The sequence below is a fragment of the Bos javanicus genome, chromosome 17 (assembly GCF_032452875.1).
Source record: "Bos javanicus breed banteng chromosome 17, ARS-OSU_banteng_1.0, whole genome shotgun sequence".
Classification (NCBI taxonomy): Eukaryota; Metazoa; Chordata; class Mammalia; order Artiodactyla; family Bovidae; genus Bos; species Bos javanicus.
The window spans coordinates 4,727,515-4,751,578 of NC_083884.1; the positions used below are offsets into that span (position 1 = coordinate 4,727,515).

General features: G+C 46.2%; 1 protein-coding gene across 5 annotated transcripts in view; it reads right to left on the minus strand.

The window, feature by feature from the left end:
• The window catches only part of TMEM131L (transmembrane 131 like), a 173,976-nt gene that overhangs the window by 146,696 nt on the left and 3,216 nt on the right, over window positions 1-24,064 (minus strand). For all 5 annotated transcript variants that reach the window (XM_061383936.1, XM_061383938.1, XM_061383939.1 and 2 more), the window contains exon 3: window positions 13,372-13,415. In XM_061383936.1, the coding sequence (XP_061239920.1) occupies window positions 13,372-13,415 (44 nt within the window). The remainder of the gene's footprint in view (window positions 1-13,371; window positions 13,416-24,064) is intronic.

Sequence of the window (24,064 nt, forward strand, 5' to 3'; positions counted from 1 at the left end):
CCCACACGGATTCACTTGCTGGGTTTAAACTGGGAATGAAACCTGTTTAAGGTACGTCCACACACCCCAACACAGCACACACCGCCCGGCAGCAGTTTCAGTAATTGTGTTTTTCTGAATTCTAACCTAAGGACTGTGGTTTGATTGCAAGGCTTTGCCTATTTGCTAAGCTTCGGTGTATACTGAAATATTCTTCCACCTTCCCACTTTTTCCACCGAGTTAAAAAAAAAAATCATAAAAAAATACTTGTACTTGGTGTCCACAATTTGGTGTAAAAAAAAAAAAAAAAAGGAATTCCCATGGATGTGCTCTTACAAATACAGCTGCATAACTATAAGTGCAGCTCTCAGAATGCAAACGCCCAGCCCAACACCAGTTAATTCCTAGAAGGCCCAGAGTCAGGGAAGGGCACGGGATGTGGGTGAGGAGACCCTCGAAAGGCTCACAAATGAGCCTCTGTACATAATACGTTGAACTGTGTCCCCCTAAGATGACACGCTGACATCCTAGCCGCCAGGACCTCAGAATGAGACCTTACGGGAAACAGGGTCGCTGAAATGATTAGTTAAGATCAGGTTATCCTGGGGTAGGGCGGTCCCCTGACTCAGTATGCTGCTGTTCTGAGACAGCCATGTGCAGATACCGAGACAGCACAGGGAGCCGGAGGAATGCAGCTGCAAGCCGGAGTGGCGAAGGTCATGGCCCAAGAAGCAGAAGCTAAGAGGGGGAAGGAGGGAGTCCCTGCGGGTTCCGGAGGCAGAGGGGCGCTGCTCTGACTCCTGGTCTCCAGGACTGAGAATAAACTTCTGTTGTTTCAAGCTACTGGTAAATCCTTTGCTATGGCCGCCCTAGGAAGCGAACACAGCACGCTTCAGCTTGGGCTTCCGCCTCCTGCCCCTTCTGGGGGCAAAAGCCCCCACTGCGCCACGAGAGCCCCGGGAAATCCCTGTCTGGTCTGGCTGGCGGAGGCCTCCCCCCTCCCAAGGCTCCGCCGCCCCAGGCCCCGGCCCCAACCATCGCCCTTCTCTCCAGCTCCCCCAACCCGAGGGTCCCATCCCGGCTCCTGCAGCCAGGCCGGCACCCTGACGGGGCTGGGGTGTGAGGCGGGATGGCCAGGTGCCCCCCAGAGTGGGCGGCGCCCCTGCCGCTCCCCACGACCCCAGGTCCTCACAGAGTATTTAGAACATTTCTCTCAGTTTTTACTTAATATCCTCCTGCCCCAACAAACCCCCTACAGACTCGTGCTCGCTCTCTCTCGCTCTCGCGCGCGCGCTCTCTCTCTCTCTCACACTCACACACACACACTCACACACACACACACACACAGAGCCACGTGCCTAGAGGGAGCTGGGCCAGGGACAGATGCGCGCTCACACACACCCTGTACCGCCGGTGGCCACTCCCCTCCCATAACTGAGACTTTCTGTTACTGGGCCAAGGTTTTCTGCCAGACTCACTTCCCCTTATAATGAATGAATTATCCCCAGAAAGTTCCTCCCTCCTCCCAGGAAGCCGACCTCGACGGCCTGCGGGGACACGGTGGGCCCGGGTGGGGGACCCGCCCGGCCCATCACCAGGACAGAGCTCGTTTAGGAGAAACGCATCGGCGCGCGCGCATGAAGGGCGTGCAGGCATCCGAGGTTTGAGCCCAGCCCGGGGCGGCCCGTGCGCGCGCTGAGCGCAGGCGGCCTCCCGGCTTCACCTCCGAGACGGCCTCCCCCGCCCATCATTGCACCTTCAACCCAAGGTGTGTCTTGAAATGTGCCGTTTCGGAGGCCTCGGCTGGACCTCCCGCGCCAGAATCACCCGGAGGGCTGTGAAAACAGGTCGCAGATCCCGCCCCGGAGCTTCTGATTCAGAAGCCGGGCTGGGTGGGGTCTGGGAGCCGGCCTAACAGGTTCCCAGGTGGTGCAGATTCTGCTGGTTCCAGGACTGCCCGTCCAGAAACGCTGCCCGGGCCGCAAGTGACGAGCTGCTGGCACCCCTACAGCCAGCCTGCCCTCCCTCCCCTTTCACCCACCCACCTCAAAGACAAAGCCTGCGCCAGGCAGGGAGCACCCCTTCCAAGCCTAGCAGCCCCACCACGACCGACGCCCGGGAGGGGTTCAGGCTGAGATGGACCTATTTTGAAGTGTGAGGCGTAAGGGGAAGTCGCTGAGGAGTGCTCCTGAGAAAGGGGCCCAGGAGGCAGGTTCTTCACCTGCCCACGGATGCTCACCCAGGCAGTGAGCACCACCCGGGCGCGGTGGGACGCAGCAGCGAGGACAAGTGGGAAGGGCTGCCGCGGCCAACGCCCACTGCTCAGCAAATCCAACCAGCACCACCCTGCCTCCTGGTTTCTTGTTAGGTGACATAACTCCTTCATTGTTTGAGCTTGTTGAGTCAGGACTTTCTGTTACTTGAAGCTGAAAATCACAAAGCAAGCTAACAGGATAACATGTCCATCCAGGACAGAGGGCAACCTCTGAGCATGTATTACACAGGCATGTGTTCCACCAAGTACTAAAAGTCCAGATATGCACTTTCCAGACTATTCCAAAAGCTACGGAGCTGACAGGCAGTGGGTGAGCAGCACCTAGAAACAATGTAAACTGACGAAGCTATCTGCTGCTGCTGCTAAGTCGCTTCAGTCGTGTCCGACTCTGTGTGACCCCAGAGACAGCAACCCACCAGGCTGCCCCGTCCCTAGGATTCCCCAGGCAAGAACACTGGAGTGGGTTGCCACTGCCTTCTCCAGTGCATGAAAGTGAAAAGTGAAAGTGAAGTTGCTCAGTCGTGTCTGACTCTTCTCGACCCCATGGACTGCAGCCTACCAGGCTCCTCCGCCCATGGGATTTTCCAGGCAAGAGTAGTGGAGTGGGGTGCCACTGCCTTCTCCAGAAGAAGCTATCTAGCAGCCCGTGCAGGCTGACTGAAGACCCAGCTCTGGGTCTGTCTTACAAGTGCCATGCTCCTTTGTTTCAGGGGGTTTGCCAGGTACACTACACTACCAAAGCTTACTAGAGAGTTGGACCGCTTTCACCCATCAATCCCAGGCACCAGTACATCTAACTGGGAGAAGAGTCATCTAACCGATTCCTCTTTAGAGACAAGACAGACGGGTATATCTACAAAGAGGACACTTCCACTTACGGGCCTGCCACCACACAGCTCTGTGATCTTCAACTGCTGGGTTTTATGAACTCGTTCCTCAGCTACAAAATGGGAAAACCAGCACACATCCACCTGGTTTTCTAAGAACAATGCACGAGAAAGGACTCTGCAAACTCTAAGTACAAGGGCAATGACTTAAATCTGATTTTGAACGGATTAACTGGATTGACATGGCCTGATTTTAAGAGAGAAAGATGAATCATGTTCCCAGAAGAATTACTCCACCAAAAATTCACAGTATGTACACACACACCTGCTGTAACTTATCACTTGGAACACTGCTGCATTGTTATTCAAACTGGACTTCACCTATTATCAACAATTTAGTGGCAGCTAAATAAAGGAATGAACATTCACAGGGTAGCACAATCCTGAAAGTCACTGTTGTACCAGGCATGACATCAACATGAATTAACGTGCACATTTTCACAAAGGTCAACTTGGGAGGTCACACACTGTGGCCTTTGCTGTTCCCTAGGAACTACTTCAAGCACAGCAGTGGGCACTTCCGGACATACCACAAATAGCAAATCATCTTTCCTACTGGAGAAGTGTGGTTTTAGCCCAACAGCCACATGCTCTGAAGGCAGAGCTGTGTTTACTTGAACAAACGGGTAGAAACAACGGGACTTCGAGTAAGGGGTAAAAGCAGGAAGGGCACTAAACCCACGCTTCTCAGACTGGGGTAAGCATCATCTGTGTAGCAGAGAAGAGATAATGCCAGAAGGTACACAGGCTATCTGTGTTCCTGAAACATGGATTTTATCAAAAGATTTCAGAAGGAAAAAAAAAAAAAGGAATAATCAGTGAGTAATTTTTAAATGACTGAAAATTCTCAATAAGTTGTTTAATTTAAAAGAATTTTCATACCCACAGCAGACTTTTCAAAACTACATTCCCACTACTTTGGGGGAAAACATTGGGAAGGACTACAGTTCACAAATGAGACTTTTTCTCACATCATTTACAAAGTAGATGCAATGGTAAATCCTAAAGCAATGGTTCCAAAAACATCTTTATTGAGCACCTCTATGAAACACTGTCCAGACTACTGCAGTAATTATTTGTAAAGTGGCAATGTTCTTTTGTCACATTTACTGGGGAGGAGGGATCACTATTACTCTGGAGTCCTATTTCCTATGTGCAAGACTCTAACAACAAACTAATAATTTGATGACAATTCATTTAAAAGTAACAAGCTCCCAGGAGACCCCATTATCTCATTACTGGTGTTCCCAGACACAGAATACTGCCTTGGGAAATTATATTTCTTTGAACCTTGAAATCCCAGGCTCTGCCACCTTAAGCAGTAAGAGGCTTGATGTCACAGCACGTCTCCAACATCTTTACAGAACTTTACAGAAACGTAGTAAGTAACCAGGCAGGCCACGCGATGGCCTAGGGAAGGACGCTGGTGAGGCCGGGCCTTCAGTACCGAGTTAAGCGACTTCTCCTAAAGGCGACTTGATCAAGTCTAAGTTAATGGACACAGAGGTTCTTAAGAAACACACCCAACCTCTCCAATGCCCCTTTTCTGTTTCGGGATCTCCAAGTCCCCTTTTTTATTTCGGGAATATCAACATTAAGGACACGTTTTGTCTGTTCTAAACTAACCCTTCAAAATACACCTGGAATCATTAAAGCTAGCTCAAATATCCTGTTTAATTAAAGATACAAATTAGCACAAGTCTAATCACGCCAGTGTCATATCTTTTTGCCTTTTCATACTGTTCATGGGGTGCAAGAAGATACAACCAGTCCATCCTAAAGGAAATCAGTCCTGAATATTCACTGGAAGGACTGATGCTGAAGCTGAAGCTCCAATACTTTGGCCACCTGATGTGAAGAGCTGACTCACTGGAAAAGACCCTGATGCTGGGAAAGATTGGAGGCAGGAGGAGAAGGGGATGACAGAGGATGAGATGGTTGGATGGCATCACTGACTCAATGGACATGAGTTTGAGCAAGCTCTGGGAGACAGTGAAGGACAGGAAAGCCTGGTGTGCTGCAGTCCACGGGGTTGCAAAGAGTCAAACACGACTGAGGGACTGAACTGAACTGAATCACACCAGAGTGTGTGAAAAATATATATTCAAGAAAAGCAAAACTTTCCGTGAAAATCAGTATAAGATTCTGATCTTATTATACCATTTTCCCAAGTGATTTCAGTTGAGGCCTAAAAATTATATAAGTGTCAAAAAAGCTTTGCTAGAAATTTCACCACCTAAAACAGATGAAAAGGATTTTGTGGCTTAACAAATTTAATAAGTACAAAGAACCCTGTTTAAAAGCTTGTAATCCTAAGGCCAACACCCAAATTATGAGCCCTATTACAGTCTAAGGAAATTCACTTCACACTGTCACAGCCACGAAAACCATGACTGAACACGTCCACTCCGCACCCCTCAGGCCCCACGACCCTGCAGAAGGCACCGCAGGGCACAGGGACAGAGCTAACAACCCATTCTCATTAAAAACATACCAACTGCAACAATCCAATTTAAAAACCACAACCCCTAGTAGGAATACCAGTACCGTGGTTTCAGTGAGAAGTATGGTTTGTGTGCTTGGATACGAAAGGCACATGAAGTATGACAAGCGATCAATTTCAGAGACTTAAAGATAGGAGGGTTTGTCCCTTCATTTAGCAGATCCTCTCCTAGGTGTTAGCCAGTGGTTAGGTGCTGGGGGATCCGTTGACTGAGACTCAAGACAGATAGGTGACTTTAAACACAGGAGTAGCGCCGGAGCCAGCAGAACTGCCCTGGTCCCTGCAGAGCAGGACCAACAGAGCTGGGTCAGGGCCTTGCCGGGGAAGAGACAAGCGTTCCTGCAGAGGGAAAGGGGCCACATGCACGAGAGGAAGCAAGAAGCGTGGGGGGGTAAAGTGTGCAGAGGAGAGCGGCATCACAAAAGGCCTCTGTGCCAGGCTCAGAAGGCAAGGGGTCCCCGAAAGGCCGCTTGTAAGAGGAAAGGCAGGCAAGGACGCGCCCAAGTTTTAGATACATGACTTGGATAGGGACGTGGAGAACAGGCTAGGGTAGCTGTAAAACCCAGGCAGCAGACCGTGTGAAAAAGATGCAGCCAGACGTAGCAACCCCCTGGGGACAAGGAGCAGACAGGAGGCGAGGGAAACGCTGTTTCTGGCTTGTAGATGACCGCGGGGCGCGGGTCAGCGGAGGGGGCGGCTCCTGAGGGCGGAGGCGTGCTCCTCCAGGACTGCGCAGTGCCACCCGGGGCAGGAGGTGCCACCGGGTTCAAGTCCCTCCTCCATGAAAACCCGGGAGAGGAGGCAGAGGCAAGCTCAGGTTAAAAATGCACGACCCTATCAACAGACAAGGAACTCCAGGGCTGAAAACAAAGAAGAGTTTCGGAAAGTTGTTCCGTTCCTGTGGGGGCTCTGAGACCGAGTCATTGCCAAAAGGAAGCTTCCCTGAAGATTAAGCCATTACTGTCTGCAATTACATCTTTCAGAATGTTGCTGAAAGGTTAACGAGATTTTCTTCATGTTCTGACTCTCCTCTAACTAATGGAGAGGGTTTCATTAGAACATATGTTGCCGCTGCTACCAGACAAAAGTACATTAAAAACAACAACCACCTTCCCCCGACACCCCAGAGCCAGTCAGAATGGATAAGTTTTACATAACCATTTTAAAAGAGGAAATAACATACTATTTATACTTTGCCAACGCTTAAATTTTTCACATTCTAACAAACTGACCCCAAAAAGGCTTTTCAGAGATGCATCCAGAGAGCAGCCAGTTCTAAGAAGGGCTGAAGCCAGCCAGCTCCCCTTTGCTCCCACCACTGAATCCCCAACAGCAATCCTTCTCAGCAGAGGAGCAGATTACTGCTGATATCTGAGAACACCCAGGAGAAAAATGGGGATGGAGAAGAGCGAGGGGAGAAAGTTTTTCAAATATTGCTTTTCTGGCTTTCAACCAAGTACAATTACATAGCATTCACAGAAGATGAAGTCAAGATAATATAAACAAAATCTTCAATGAGGCCAATTACCCTAAAAGCTTTCCCAAACTCTGTCTGAGATCACAGGCAAGCTGCTCTAGAAACCCCACACCCCAGAATCTACAGTAGTCAGCGAGGACCCCGCCCTGGCTAGTCTGGAGGGAAACACAGAGCCCCCTTCTCTGTCTGCACTCTCTCCAGTGCCAGAGGTCAGGGCCACCGCCACTTTTCCGAGAACGTACTGAGACTGTTTTGTGGTCAAATCTATTGCCCAAGTTAGCAGCTGTTCCTCTACACAGGTTCTCTCAGAGACAGAGCATTCATTCTGTGGAATTCATATGTGCTGCCTGCACTGACTTCCAGTTCACCTCGATGTCATTAACGCTGGCACAGCAGGGTAGTAATTAAAATGAAAATCACAAAAATGTTTGAAAAATGTGTAAGGACATACTAATGACTTTATAAATAAGGTTAAGAATAAAGGGTGTTAAAATAGCAGGGCAGGGCTTCCCTTGTGGCTCAGTGGTAAAGAATCTGCCTACCAATGCAGGAGACGTAGGTTCGATCCCTGATATGGAAAGATCCCACACACCACAGAGCAACTAAGCCCGTGCACCACAATTACTAAGCCTGTGCTCTAGAGCCCAGGAGCCACAAATACTGAGCTCTCGTGCCGCAACTATTGAAGCCTGAGCACACTAGGGCCCTTGCTCTACAGCAAGAGCAGCTGCCACAACGCACCGAGAGGGTAGCCCCCAGTCACTGTGGCTAGAGAAATGCCCGAGCGGCAATGAAGACTCAGCACAGCCAAAAATAAATAAAATAAAAAGTCAAAATAGCAGCACAACCCTACTATTGGACTATCATCCAAAGTATAAAATAAACATCCATGACATAAATAAATGACTGAATAAATCAGTAAGAGAGAACAGACAAATCTCCCATATGGAGGAATTCTAAACAATTTATGTAAGTGGAGCTTATTCTACTTAATGACTTGCCTCCAAAGAGGGCAATGTGGAAAGAGGTAAGCAAAGAAGTTTCCAGTCGACAGAGCTGACAAACAGTACCTCTGCCAGGTGGTCAAGGTCAGCACTGAAGGGGTGTCCCGTTGACGGCCAACACCCTTGCTGTGTGACAAGAACGGCAGTTTGTAACTGAGGTCTTCCTCCCCCATAACCTCAATCTAACCACGAGGAAAAACCTCAGACAACCCCAAATTGAAGGATGAACTCCTCAAAACTGCCATGGTTTCGAAAACAAGGGAACTCTGACCGACTGTCACAACGAAAAGGACCTTAAGACACGACAACTAAAAGTCATGTGGGTTCCTGGACAGGATCCTAGGACACAGAACGTTAGGGGAAAACCAGGGAAATCCGAATCAAGCGTGGAGCTGAGTTCACAGTCACATACCCACACTGGTTTCTGAGTTGTGGTCAATGGACCACAGTAACATAAGGGATTACCACTGGGGTAAACTGCGCCAAGGGCAGACAGGAACTCCCTGTACCATCTTTACAACTTTCCCATAAACCTACATCTATTCTAAAGCAAAAGGCTTAATTTAAAAGTAGCAAGAGGGACTTCTCTGGTAGTTCATTGGTTAAGACTCTGTGCTTCCACGGCATGGGGACACAGGTTCCATCCCTGGTTGGGGAACTAGGATCCCTCATACTGCATGATGCAGCCAAAAAAAATTTGTTTAATTTAAAAAAAAAAAAAAAAAGGAGCAAGAGAATCTACGAGCTTTGAAAGTACTAAAAATCTTCATTTAAAAAAAAGTTCCAACTGCACAGTAGAAGGTAAATGAACAGTAAGACCCATCCCAGGATGTAAGACTTACAGAGAATTCATGGTGAAATCGCCAGAAGCAACATTTTCAGAAAATGGACACAGAGAAGGTTTTCTGGTTGCAGCATCCAACCTTCATCATGATCTTGCCTTTACACAAAAGGAAAACAACTCAACAACAACAACAGAAAAACCCAAGAGGCTTGGAAGTCCAGCTAAAAGGAAAGCAACGAGGGATAAAGTAACAGCAAAACGCTGGAATACTGGTGCTTGAGAAGATTAAAACATACAAATCAGGGTTGAGCCAACAGTGAGTCATGATGAAGGAGTTCTGCAATCAGTTCGGCAGTGGCAGCCGGTGTTTTTTCAATGAAAGAGAATGAAACAACCTCTGTGGAGCCGAGAGCTGCACGACAGTGTGAATATACTCAGCACCACAGAAGCGCACACTTCAGACTGGCTGAAGTGGTGGGGTTCCACGGATTTTGCCACAATTTTTTAAAATGGAGAAGAAAACAGAGTACACCACAGGCAGCACAGGTTAAGTGCTATTTTACAAATAAATAAGCAGGAGTACATAGTCATACACCCCATTAACTGCCTGTGGGTAGTAAGTAATCACAGTGTAAAAGGTCTCTCACTGAGCTGCTGTCCCTAAGTCTGAAAGCCACTGACTCAACGCCCCCTACACCCGCACGCCAATTATCCACGTCAAAAGAGGAAGAAGGGCAAAATCGACTCCATATCTTTAAGTGTGGCGGGAAACTGGTGAGAAGAAACTAGTTCTTAGTAATAAGAAAGAAGCATCTATGAAAGCAGAAATCCAGGGCAAAAGTACAAAGGACAAGGCCCCTGAAGACGCAGGCTGGCCTCCCTAGCCCACACTCATCCCCCAGCTCCCAGCAGCTCACACTCACTCCCGAGCCCACACTGCCTCCTGTCTCATCAAGTCTGAGATTCCTAGGAGGCAGCCAAGCAGAGTTCCCGCCTGCCCTGCGCCAGACCTTTCCCACCACATCATCGCTGCTCCAGGCTTGTCTCCATCTCCACAACTGAGTCAACCAAAGCTCACCGCAGAACTGCCCGTGTCTTCCGTCCCCCCCGCTGCCAGCCACGCTGGAACCACCATCGGCACTCAGCTGCTCTTGCTCCCAGACCCTCAAACTGGACTGTGACAAACTTCAAGCTTTGACCCATATATTTAAGGAATCTCAAACAGCTAAAATGTTATATATACCGTGAATCTAAATGTTTACAAAAAATGTAATTTCTGACATATTGTAAATACTGGCGATTTTAATCCGACTCACACTTTTACAATTATATTCAAAGGAATCTAAATACCACTGCAATAACTTTCATAATCATCAAAATATACAGATGGACTTTCCTGTACTGCTGGATATTCTCTCAAAAGGATTTTAACCTAAAATAGCTTTATGTTCAAAGCCTCTTTCAACAAAACTATGGGCTCTAATTGAGATTTCAGGATTTTTTAAAATATCTTATGACCATAGGATCTAAGTGTTCATTTTTTTCTTCTGAATTATCATTATAATTGTATTAGCACACAACTGATCAAACCAAGAAATTTTACAAATTTTCAGAGGTAATTGAACATAATTTTATTGAAATTGCATCCTTTAATGAGATGAATAAACTGTCTTTTCCCTCCTAATTGATGTATGTGATTACTGTTAGAATGAGACAAGTTTAATTAGCATCAATTTGTTCTTATTTTCCTTGTCCTTTTTTTTTTTTAATGTAAGCACTGAGAAAGTTTGTTCATATAGGTGTGAATGGAAGAACGACCTTTGCTACAGCACTGTCCCGACATGCTCTAAACTCCCTCAGCATTTTAGCCAAAAGTCTATCATTAAAAACAACTTTTAAGAGAAAATATTTGCAAACAAAGCACCTGACAAGGGATTAATCTCCAAAATGTACAAACAGTTCCTGCAGCTCAATATTGAAAAAGCAAAAACCCCAATCAAAATATGGTGAAAGATCTAAACTGACAGTTCTCCAAAGCGCACATACAGACGGCCGACGAGCACGCGAAAATATGCTCGACATCACTAATTATTAGAGAAATGCAAATCAAAGCTATAAGAAGGCATCACCTCATACCGGCCAGAATGGCCATTATCAAAAAAATCTACAAACAATAAATGCTAGAGAGGGTGTGGAGAAAAGGAAACTCTCTCACACTGTTGGTGGGAATATAAATTGGTACAGTCATTGTGGAGAATAGTAACAGTTTTAGTTTTAAAAAACTAAAAATAGAACTACCATATGACCCAGCAATCCCACTCCTGGGCATGCATCCAGAGAAAACCAAAATTCAGAAAGATACATGCACCCCAATATCCACTGCAGTGCTATTTACAATAGACAGGAAACGAAGCAACCCTAATGTCCATCAACAGAAGAATGGATAAAGAAGATATGGTGTACATACATACCATGGAGTATTACTCAGCCACAAAAAGACATGACACTGCAATTTGCAGACAGGTGGGTGGACAGAGAGACTGGCATACAGAGCAAAGGAGTCAGAAAGAGAAAAGCATATAGTATGGTTAACGTGGAAGCTAGAAAAATGCTACAGATGAGCTTATCCGCAAAGCAGACACAGAGACACAGACACACAGATCCTATGGATACCAGGGAAAGAAGGGGGAGCAGGAAGAACTGAGAGATTGGGGCTGACGTATATATACTACTGTGCATACGATCTGGAGGAGGGCACAGCAACCCACTCCAGTATTCCTGCCTAGACAATCCCATGGACAGAGGAGCCCAGCAGGCTACAGTCCACAGTGCGGCACAGAGTTGGATACGACTGAAGGGACTTAGCATGCATGCGTGCATGTATCAAACCGGTAACTAATGAGGACAGGTAACCAAACTCAGAGCACAGGCAACCCTACTCAATGCTCTGTGGTGACCTACACGGGAAGGAAATCCAAAAAAGGGGGCATGTATGTATATGCTTAGCTGATTCACTTTGCTATACATTGCACAGCAATGTTCTGTACAGTGTTCTAACACAACATTATAAAGCAACTATACACCAGCAAAAATTAATAAAAAGAAAAAGAACTTTTGATAGTCTAAACAACTGCCAATTTGATTGGGTCCGCTCAGAAGGTAAAGCGTCTGCCTGCAATGCGGGAGACCCAGGTTCTATTCTTGGGTCGGGAAGATCCCCTGGAGAAGGAAATGGCAATCCACTCCAGCACTCTTGCCTGGAAAATCCCATGGACAGAGAAGCCTGATAGGCTATGGTCCATGGGGTCGCAGAGTCGGACACAACTGAGCGACTTCACTTCACTTCCTTCAATTTTATAGAAAGTAAAGACGGGAAAACCACTAGAGTTACCAATGACACTGTGATCCAATCAGAGTTAAATCATTTTCTCCTAACCAGTAACAGTATTTTAAACTGTCCCTTTGCCCAAGGCGAAGCACAAAGGAAGATGAGGCCCCGGTCAAAGGCATGCCTTTCTTCGGCAAAGCAGAGGAGTGAGATTGTGAGAGAAGAGGTGGGAAACGATGACTTGCGATCTCAGATCAGTTTCAGGACGGTACACGGATGCTGGGAAGCCAGAAGCCGATTCTCTGAAACATACCCCCTTGCCCAGGCACCACTTAGAGAGTACTGAGGTCCTTCCAAGGTACCAGATACCCCAGTTTGACAGCAGTGAACCCAGGGGGGCCCTGGGACCAAAGATTCTCTTAAAAATGGACTTTACATCTTTTGATTTGCCGGCCACTTTTACCCACTCACCTCACGCTTACAAAAATACAGCTGCATCTCGTCACTGCGGTCTCCTCTCAGGTCCCGCCTCACCCGATCCTACAGAAACGCACTGGCCGTCTCCAGGCCCCTGCACCGCCTCCAGTGCCTCCCACCGCGGGCCCTGGCACCCTCCCTTCCTTCCGCCCGGCACGTGGCTGCCCCCACGCATTCCCACACTTCAGCTCCAGCGTCACCTCCGACCACCTGTCCACGTGACCCACCGCACTCATCTCTCCCACAGCAGTTGAATTACTGATAGTTCTTATTATAAACATAACTGTTTTGCTTTATTTACAGTAATGTCTGGCTTCCCTACTGCACACAAGCAGGTCTTAGTCAAAGTGTTGTGTTCGGCTCCTAGCACCGTGATGACCAACAGGTGTGTGTAGACAGAACCGAGCGTGTACAGCACGGAGCGTGCAAGGACGTCACAGGAGCGTGAAGCTGGGACAGGGGATGTCTCCAGAGCTTTCAGTGCAACTTCATTTTAAAACAAAACCGTATTATTAGAGAGTCCAGATACCCCAAATGTCAAAAAGAAACATTTCTCACAGGTATTATTAAATACATAAACACACATTCCAAGATGTGAGACAGCATCCAAAGCGGGCAGGGAGCTTTACCCGGATTCGCTCCCATCCTTTCCTTACCTCTGTTCTTGAGACTGCTCCTCTGTGTCGTCTTCAGAATCACCCTATTGAGAAAGAACATGCTTTAGCAGCTGTTTCAGAGAAACACACCATCTCCCAAAAAAACAAAAATAAAACCTTCTTCAAATCCCGCAAGGGTGATGAACTTGTCTAAAACAGTGCCTGCCACACAGCACACACTCAATAAACACTTACTGAAAAGAATGACACTATAATGGTGCACTGACAGCCGGAGCCCACCCAGTGATCCCTCAGATGCGCACTGCAAGCAGACGGTCTACCTGTTTAAGACTGCCAGCAAAGCACAGTCTCAAAGCTGGCAGGACACCACTCTCCTCTCCAAAAGCCTTTTTCTGACGTTCAAGCTTAATCACACCAAAGTTTAATGATAATTAAAATCCCCAAATATAAAAACTGTACTGAATAGCTCAGAATCCCCTATATGAACACCCTATATATGTCGACTCCAACATAAAAAAGCTGACCATGCTATGAATGGCATAAACACTGAACTCCGATCCACTTCCAAAACCTCTGCGACCTACCATGCCACACTGTGGCCAGGAGACACGCACCAAGAGGGTGAAAAGACAAGGCACTTGCAACAGGAGCAAAAGGGCAGGTCCACTTCAGCGCTGCGCGGGCGCGTGCGGGCACTCACGCCCTTGGCTTCTGTCCTCTCCCGAAGCCGCACCGTGGGCGGCTTTCTACCCAGCCCTCCTCCTCCTCCGCACCCCAGCCCCAGCCCCCCGCCCTGCCGGCCGCCCTGCCCCCCCGGCCGCCCTGCCCCCTGAGCCCAGACCTCCATGCACTGACGCCCTCTGACTGTTAACCTGCTCCTGGAGCCACAGGGCCCAAATCCCTGTCTATAGCCCCAACCTCTCACTCAAACACGTTTACATCAATGCCCACCTTCCTATGAAAGCTGAGGCTCAAACAAGCTAAGTCAGACCCCACAGGATGGGAAGGACCAGTTAACTTAGCTGCAGCGCCACCACCAAACAGCTCCAGGGTCTGCACACCATCTCCCCGGAAACAGCCACACCAGACTCGCAACGTCAGGGGTCCCTGCCAAGGGCCCACTCATGTCCAGGAGGCCCTCACACCCCCTGACCCCTGGGCAAACCTGTCACCCCCAAGCAGAGGATCTGTCCCCTCAGCAGACCTGTCCTTCTCCACCCCTTCTGCCTGCAAATGAGCCCGAGCCACCAGCGCCCAGGCCTACATGACCACTGTGACGGCTTTCCAGGCTGTGGAAGGCTGCTGCCTTTCCGGGACGTGGAGAAAAGGAAACCCTCCTCTACTGCTGGTGGGAATGGGGGTTACAGAGAGCATTACAGAGGTTTCTCAAAAAACTAAAAACAGAAGTACCATATAGCCAGCAGTTCCACTCGAGTATGTATCTGAGAAAAACAAAAACACTGATTCGAAAAAGATACACGCACCCGCGTTCACAGCACCTCTATTTCCAAGAGCTAAGATATGGACACGGCCCAAATGCCCATCAACACATGAACGGATGAAGATGTGATACATACACACACACACACACACACACACACACGCACAGACAAATGGAATACTACTCAGCCATAAAAAATGAAAATAAGACAGAGAAAGACAAATACTGTATGATATCACTTGCATGTGGAATCTAAAAAAAATTACAACTAGGGAATACAAAAAAAAACATGCACTGATACAGAGAAGAAACTAGGAGTCGGCACAGGAGAGGGACAAGATGGGGGCAGAAGAATCACTTCAATTTATCTAATACTGACATCAGTTATACCTCAATAAAAAAAAAATTTAAAGATTGCCACTGAGTCTGCATACAAAATCAGACAGAAGGAGAAAAGATATCTATGTTAACACATATACGTGGGATTTAAACAATGGTGTAGATGAACCAAGTAAGCAGAGCAGGAACAGAGATGCAGAAATAGGAAACGGACATGTGGCCACGTGGTGTGGGAAGGAGAGGAGGTGGGAGGAATCGGGAAATTAGGGCTGACAAATACATACACTACCATGAGTAAATCCGATTGCTAGTGGGAAGCTGCTATATACGCAGGAAGCTCATCTCGGTGCTCTGAGATGACCTAGAGAGGGGGGAGGGTGGGAGGCTCAAGAGGGAAGGGATGCGTGAATACGTATAGCTGACTCTTCACCACTGGAGACACGGGTTCAATCCCTGGATCAAGAAGATCCCCTGGAATAGGAAATGGCAACTGGCTCCAGAGGAGGCTGGAGGGCTACAGTCCATGGGGTTGCAGAGAGTCAGACATGACTGAGCAACTGAGTATGAACACACACACACACACACACACACACACACACACAGCTGATTCACTTCATTGTACAGTGGAACTAACACAGTATTGTAAAGCAATTATACTCCAATAAAAAATAATAATAACATTTTAACAAATAAAAAGACTGCTGCACTCAACCCATCCTGTGTGTCAGTCCCTGAGTGGCCCATCTTCCTCAACATCAGTCATTACTTACAGACCTGGCAGTCAAGGTCACCACGTTAATCTCTGCTCAAGAACCTGGCTCCAAGCTCCTGAACTGGGAACTGAGCAACCGACACTTGACTTTGACACACTCACCCCAATCTCTACAGCCACACTTCTGCAGGGTTCTGGCTCCCATTCAAAACACAAGCATAAAACATGCCCCCCTGTGACAGCAGGACTCTAAGTGGACCACAGCAAAGAAAGAGAGGAAAACAACAGAATGGGAAAGACCAGAGATCTCAAGAAAATTACAAATACCAACATTTCACGCAAAGATGGGCATAATAAAGGGCAGAAACAGCAGAAGAGATTAAGAAGAGGTGATAAGAATACAGAACTATACAAAAAAGGTCTTATGATCTAGATAATCAAAATGGTGTGCTCACTCACCTAGAGCCAGACATACCAGAGTATGAAGTCAAGTGGGCCTTAGGAAGCATCACTACAAAGTTACTGGAGGTGATGGAATTCCAGCTGAGCTATTTCAAATTCTAAAAGATGATGCTGTGAAAGTGCTGTCCTCAATATGCCAGCAAATTTGGAAAACTCAGCAGTGGCCACAGGACTGGAAAAGGTCAGTTTTCACTTCAATACCAAAGAAAGGCAATGCCAAAGAATGTTCAAACTACCGCATAATTGCACTCATCTCACACGCTAGCACAGACAAGGCAATGGCACCCCACTCCAGTACTCTTGCCTGGAAACTCCCATGGATGGAGGAGCCTGGTAGGCTGCAGGCCATGGGGTCGCTAAGAGTTGGACACAACTGAGCAACTTCACTTTCACTTTTCACTTTCATGCATTGGAGAAGGAAATGGCAACCCACTCCAGTGTTCTTGCCTGGAGAATCCCAGGGACAGGGGAGCCTGGTGGGGTGCCGTATATGGGGTCGCACAGAGTCGGACACGACTGAATCAACTTAGCAGCAACAACAGCAGCACATGCTAGCAAAGTAATGCTCAGAATTCTCCAAGCCAAGCTTCAACAGTATGTCAACTGTGAACTTCCAGATGTTCAAGCTGGATTTAGAAAAGGCAGAGGAACCAGAGATCAAATTGCCAACATCTACTGGATCACAGAAAAAGACAGACAGTTCTTGCTTTTTGTTAGTCTCCTGCTTTATTGACTACACCAAAGCCTTTGACTGTGTGGATCACAACAGACTATGGAAAATTCTTCAAGAGATGGGAATACCAGACCACCTCACCTGCCTCCTGAGAAATTTGTATGCAGGTCAAGTAGCAACAGTTAGAACTGGACATGGAACCGAAAGGTTCCAAATCAGGAAAGGAGTACCTCAAGGCTGCATATTGTCATTCTGCTTATTTAACTTATACGCAGAGTACATCACACAAAATACAGACTGGATGAAGCATAAGCTGGAATCAAGACTGCCAGGAGAAATATCAATAACCTCAGATATGCAGATGATACCACCCTTATGGCAGAAAGTGAAGAACTAAAGAGCGTCTTGATTTCTGAAAGTAAAAAGAGGAGAGTGAAAAAGTTGGCTTAAAACCCAACATTCAGAAAATTAAGATCATGGGATCCAGTCCCATCACTGCATGGCAAACAGATAGGGAAACAAGGACAGGCTTTATTTTTGGGGGCTCCAAAATCACTGCAGATGGTGACAGCAGCCATGAAATTAAAGGACGCTTGCTCCTTGGAAGAAAAGCTATGACAAACCAAGACAGCATATTAAAAAGCAGAGAAATTACTTTGCCAACAAAGGTCCATCTAGTCGCAAAGCTATGGTTTTTCCAGTGGTCATGTATGGATGTGAGAGGTGGACTATAAAGAAAGCTGAGCGCCGAAGAATAGATGCTTTTGAACTGTTGTGTTGGAGAAGACTCTTCAGAGTCCCTTGGACTGCGAGGAGATCCAACCAGTCAATCCTAAAGGAAATCAGTCCTGAATATTTATTGGAAGGACTGATGCTGAAGATGAAACTCCAGTACTTTGGCCACCTAATGCGAAGAACTGACTCATCTGAAAAGACCCTGATGCTGGGAAAGACTGAAGGTGGGAGGAGAAAGGGACAACAGAGGGTGAGATGGTTGGATGGCTCACCAACGTGACGGACACGAGTTTGAGTAAGCTCCAGGAGTTGGTGATGGACAGGGAAGCCTGGCATGCTGCAGTCCGTGGGGTCACAAAGAGCATGACTGAGCAACTGAACTGAACTGACATGTCCATCCCAAGCTCCCTAATTATCCCTTCCCCTCATCCTACCCCCTGGCAACCATAAGTTCATTCTCTGAGTCTGTAAATCCCTGTTTTGTAAAGAAGTTAATTTTATCATTTCTTTCTAGATGCTACATATAAAGGATATCATATGATATATCTTTTCTAACTTCACTCAATGACAATTTCCAGGTCCATCCATGTGGCACTGTTTCATTCTTTTTAATGCTGCAGTACACTGCATACATGCAGCACATCTTCCTGATTCGTTCCTCGGCTGATGGACATCGAGGCTGCGTCCATGTGTTGGCTATTGTAAACAGTGCTGCAGGGAACACTGGGGCACACGTATCCTTTTAGATCATGTTTTTCTCTTGATACTCGCCCAGGCGTGGGACTGCAGAGTCATATGCTTACCTTGACCTCTTAAATTAAAACTGTAATTCCTATTGTCCAAATCTTCCTCCGGTCTGCCACCACATTATCACTGATGCCCTTCTAACAGACTACATAACTTACAATTTTGTCTACTTCTCATTTATCACCCATGTGCCTCCATTAAACAAGCAGCTCAGTGCAGGCAGTGGTTTTCTTTCCTTGTTCCCCGTGACAGCCTCAGCACCTCAAACAGTGCTCAGCCCACAGTATGTGTGCATAAATGTCTGCAGGGCTAAGCACAATCTGTTTCCTAAATACTAGTGAGTACTGCCCCATACCTGTCAGAAGGCTATTACCAAAAAGACAAAAGATCACAAAGGTTGGAGAAGATGTGGAAAAAAGGGAACACTCGGGCACTGCCGGTGGGATGTACCGTGGTGCAGCCACTATGGAAACAGTACGGAGGTTCCGCAAAAAATTAAAACCAGAACTACCATACGATCCAGCAACTCCATGTCTGAGTATTGATCCAAAGAAACTAAAACAGTAACTTGAAAAGATATATAATAGATAGACAGATATACACATCTAAGCTGACTGCAGCATTATTTACAGTAGCCAACACAAAGACACAACCTAAGTAGTAATCTAAGTGTCCACTGATGGATGGATGGATGAAGAACATGTGGTATGAAAACACACTGGAATATTACTCAGCCATATTAAAAACATGAAATCTTGCCATTTGTAACAACATGAACAGACTTTGAGGGCATTATGCAAGGTGAAATAAGTCGAAGACCAAATTCCGTATGATCTCGCTTATTTGTGGAATCTTTAACAAAACAAAACAAAAAAACAGAACACCAAATTCACAGATACAGGGAACAGATTGGTGGTTCCCAGGGGCAGGGGGATGGGGGTTGGGCAAAATGAATGAAGGATGTCAAAAGGTGCGGACTTCATTTATAAAATGAGTAATTTGTCACAAGGATATAATGTAGAGCCTGGTGACCACAGTAAATAATATTGTACAGCATATGTGAAATTGGCTGAGAAGGTAAATCTTAAAAGTTCTCATCACAAGAAAAAAACGTTTGTTACTAGGTATGGTAATAGATGTTAACTAGACTTATTGAGACTTCCCCGGTGGGCCAGTGGTTAGGACTCCAGGCTTCCAATACAGGGGGTGCGGGTTCAATCCCTAGTTGGTGAAGTAAGATTCATATGGCATGGCCAAAAATTAAAAAATAAATAAAAGTTAACTAGACTGACTGTGGTGATCATTTTTCAGCAGCTCCAAGTATATTATTATTATGGTATAAACCTAAAACTCATGGAACATTTTATGTCAATTATAGCTCAATAAAAATTTTTTCCAATTAAAAATGTTAATAGCAGTAGATATAACTACTTTTTAAAACTCAATTAGGCAAATTTTTAAAATTTGAAACTGAACATCCATTTTTTCTCTCAGACATGGGCACTTTATCAGCACCACAGTATTTTTCTGGTCAGACGGTGCTAAAACTCACACAGGAGCAAGGGGGCCAAAAGCCTGATCTCACGCTGAACGTCTCCAGGGTTCAAATTCCATGACTGCTGCGTGCTTATCACCTTGGACAAGTTACTTACCCACTGTGGGGTCTCAACTTCCTCATCTGAAATCCGCTCTCAACACTTCATAGCTTCTGGAGTCTTAGCATGAGTTAACATCCGAGGCTGTTATAGAATGGGAAAGACTAGAGATCTCTTCAAGAAAATTACAGAGACACCAAGGGAACATTTCATGCAAAGATGGGCACAATACAAGACAGAAATGGTATGGACCTAACAGAAGGAGAAGATATTAAGAAGAGGTGGCAAGAATACACATAAGAACTGTACAAAAAAGATCTTCATGAGCCAGATAATCACAATGGTGTGATCACTCTCCTGGAGCCAGATATCCTGGAATGTGAAGTCAAGTAGGCCTTAGGAAGCATCACTACGAACAAAGCTAGTGGAGGTGATGGAATTCCAGTTGAGCTATTCCAAATCCTAAAAGATGATGCTGTGAAAGTGCTGCACTCAATATGCCAGCAAATTTGGAATACTCAGCAGTGGCCACAGGACTGGAAAAGGTCAGTTTTCATTTCAGTCCCAAAGAGAGGCAATGCCAAAGAATGCTCAAACTACCACACAATTGCAATCATCTCACCCGCCAGCAAAGTAATGCTCAAAATTCTCTAAGCCAAGCTTCAACAGTACGTCAACCGTGAACTTCCAGATGTTCAAACTGGATTTAGAAAAGGCAGAGGAACCAGAGATCAAACTGCCAACATCCACTGGATCACAGAAAAATTCAGACAGTTCTTCTTTTTGTTAGTCTCCTGCTTTATTGACTACACCAAAGCCTCTGACTGTGTGAATCACAACAAACTATGGAAAATTCTTAAGAGAGATGGGAATACCAGACCACCTGACCTGCCTCCTGAGAAATCTGCATGCAGGTCAAGAAGCAACGTTAGAAACAGACATGGAACAACGGACGGGTTCCAAATAGGGAAAGGAGTACATCAAGGCTCTATATTGTCACCCTGCTTATTTAATTTATATGCAGAGTACATCGTGTGAAATGCCGGGCTGGATGAAGCACAAACTAGAACCAAGAAGGCTTGGAAAAATATCAATAACCTCAGATATTCAGATGATACCACCCTTATGGCAGAAAGTGAAGAAGAACTAAAAAGATTCTTAATGAAAGTAAAAGAGGAGAGTAAAAAAGCTGGCTTAAAACTCAACATTCAAAAACCTAAGACCATGGCATCCAGTTTCATCATGGCAAACAGATGGGGAAACAATGACAGACTTTATTTTCTTAGACTCCAAAATCACTGCAGATGGTGACTGCAGCCATAAAATTGAAAGACGCTTGCCCCTTTGAAGAAAAGCTATGACAAACCTAGACAGTATATTAAAAAGCAGAGACATTACTTTGCCTACAAAGATCTGTCTAATCAAAGCTATGGTTTTTCCGGTGGTCATGTATGGATGTGAGAGTTGGACCATAAAGAAAGCTGAGCACAAAAGAACTGACGCTTTTGAACTGTGGTGTTGGAGAAGACTCCTGAGAGTCCCTTGGACTGCCAGGAGATCCAACCAGTCCATCCTAAAGGATATCAGTCCTGAATGTTCACTGGAAGGACTGATGCTGAAGCTGAAACTCCAGTACTTGGGCCACCTGATGCAAAGAGCTAACTCATTTGAAAAGACCCTGATGCCGGGAAAGAGTGAAGGTGGGAAGAGAAGGGAACAACAGAGGATGAGATGGCTGGATGGCATCACCGACTCAATGGACATGAGTTTGAGCGAGCTCCGGGAGTTGGTGATGGACAGGGAGGCCTGGTGTGCTGCAGTCCATGGGGTCACAAAGAGTCAGACACGACGGAGTGACTGAACTGAACAACTCGAGGGCTTTTAAACAATGCCAGCAGTATTCATCCCATGTTAGTATTTTTTGACGTTAACAGTGGAATCTGATGTAACCAAAAATAAAACTCTATGACAAAAAGCTTTCCAAATACTAGGCGGTGCTTCCTGGCCTGGAGCAAGAGGCTATTTCCTTAGTACCTGAGATACTCTGCTATTTCCTGTTTCACTTTTCCACTGATTTCCGTTATCTACACACTCAGGCTTGAGAGGGTAAAATAAACAAGCTGTGGGATTTTTAAAGGCAAAAACATTTCTTATTCAACACTGTACTATCTGAACCCAGGTCAGCTCTTTGCTAGATGGACCAACCAGGCCAGAAGAGCGTGGCCTCCCCATCCCATCCCACCCCATCCCAAACCAACACGCTTCTGGACCAGGTAACAGCTGCTCCTCCTCAGCAGCCATGTTCAAGGCTCAGACCCTTAGGAGTGAGGCTTCTCACCCCAGCAAAGGCTGAAGAGACTAAATTAATAAATTCTAGATTGCCCTTCTTGTGCCTAGAACTAATAGAAATGTGATTATTAATAATAAGAACTCAATGTCTAAGATAGTCCATCGGCCATCTTTGAGAAAGACTAACCTCCTAAACAGGGAACTAGAAAAGACACTGACCACTGCTCCTCTTTCAGCAGGAAGAACCCCTGAATGCCCCACAATGGGGCCACCAAGCGTAGACGCCCAAACTCTCTTAAGGGAAACCCAATTAGGGCAACAAGGCATACACAAGAGAAAGAAAACAAATCCATACCCTCAAAGAACTCAAAGAGGTAAGAGAAATGTAGACAGTGCCAATGCCAAGGTAGGGGTCAGGAAGGACTGGTCTTGGATAGACGGCAAGGCAACAGAATTCGTGGTTCCATTCAACAGACCCATGTTGGGCCTGGCTAGCCAAGGGGCAGACGAGTGTCCTGGAGGAGCGAGCAAGGCCATGGACAAGGTCAGATCACAAAAGGCCTCAGGCCCAGAATAGGTCAAATGGTTCACAGGGAATCCCAGAAGTTTCTGACCTTGGAGGAAGAGTAAGAAGGGGCACACAGCAGTGTCTTGCACACACGCAACTACTTCTTGACAATAAAATATTTGACAAAAGCATTTGCTTGGGAGTTGGCATGGTGAAAGCCTGGATGAAGCACAATCAGAGGAGAGGGAAAATTCTGTAAATCTAACTGTAAAATAACATGTTTTCTTCTCCCTTCTTGTTATCAACACAGATCAAGTTTTAATGTCCTTAGACCAAAATATTTTACAAAACAAGAGTATATAACAAAAAGATATGAATAATATAACTTACCTATGCAATTGCTGGGCACATAATAAATGTGAGTTGCTCAGTTGTGTCTGACTCTTCAACCCCATGGACTGTAACCTGCCAGGCTCCTCTGTCCATGGAATTCTCCAGGCAAGAATACTGGAGTGGGTTGCCATTCCCTTCTCCAGGGGATCTTCCTGACCCAGGGATTGAACCCGGGTCTCCTGTACTGCAGGCAGACTCTTGCAACAGTCTGAGCCACTATGCAATTGCTAGGCACATACTACTGCTCAGTTATCTGCACTGGCTCAGCCCCTTCAAAGCAGGAAAGCTGTTGCACACTCTCCAGTGACCAAATATAGGGGTCAGATGAGAATACTGCCACAATAATAGGAAACCTGTATTAAGCACTAAGTTCAAGGCACTTAATCGGCACAAAATCCTGAGATCAGCACCACTATTAACCCCATTCTGCGGATGAAGAAACAGGATAGAGAGGCGGGAAGAACGGAGCCCCGAGTCAAACCCTGGAGGTCTGGCAGCTTATAACAACTCAGTTATATTTGGTTTTACTAATGATGCATTATTCAAGTTCTTGGTCCGTTAAGAGAGCCATTAGAAAAAGAAAAAAAGAAAAAAGGCCCAATTGACAAAAAAACATTTCCAAAAGAGAGAACTGTGCAAATGACAAGTGTCGGCCAGTGTTAGTATTCAATTTTGCAACACCACAGCTTCGGACACTCCTATCTTACAACCACTGACAAATCTTAGCTTCCGAAGCCATCTTTAAGTCTTCCTGAAAGCAACCCAACTTACAAATTCATTAAGCAGAAAACCTTCAAATTTACATAACACCTATAAATAGTCTACTTTGAACTGACTC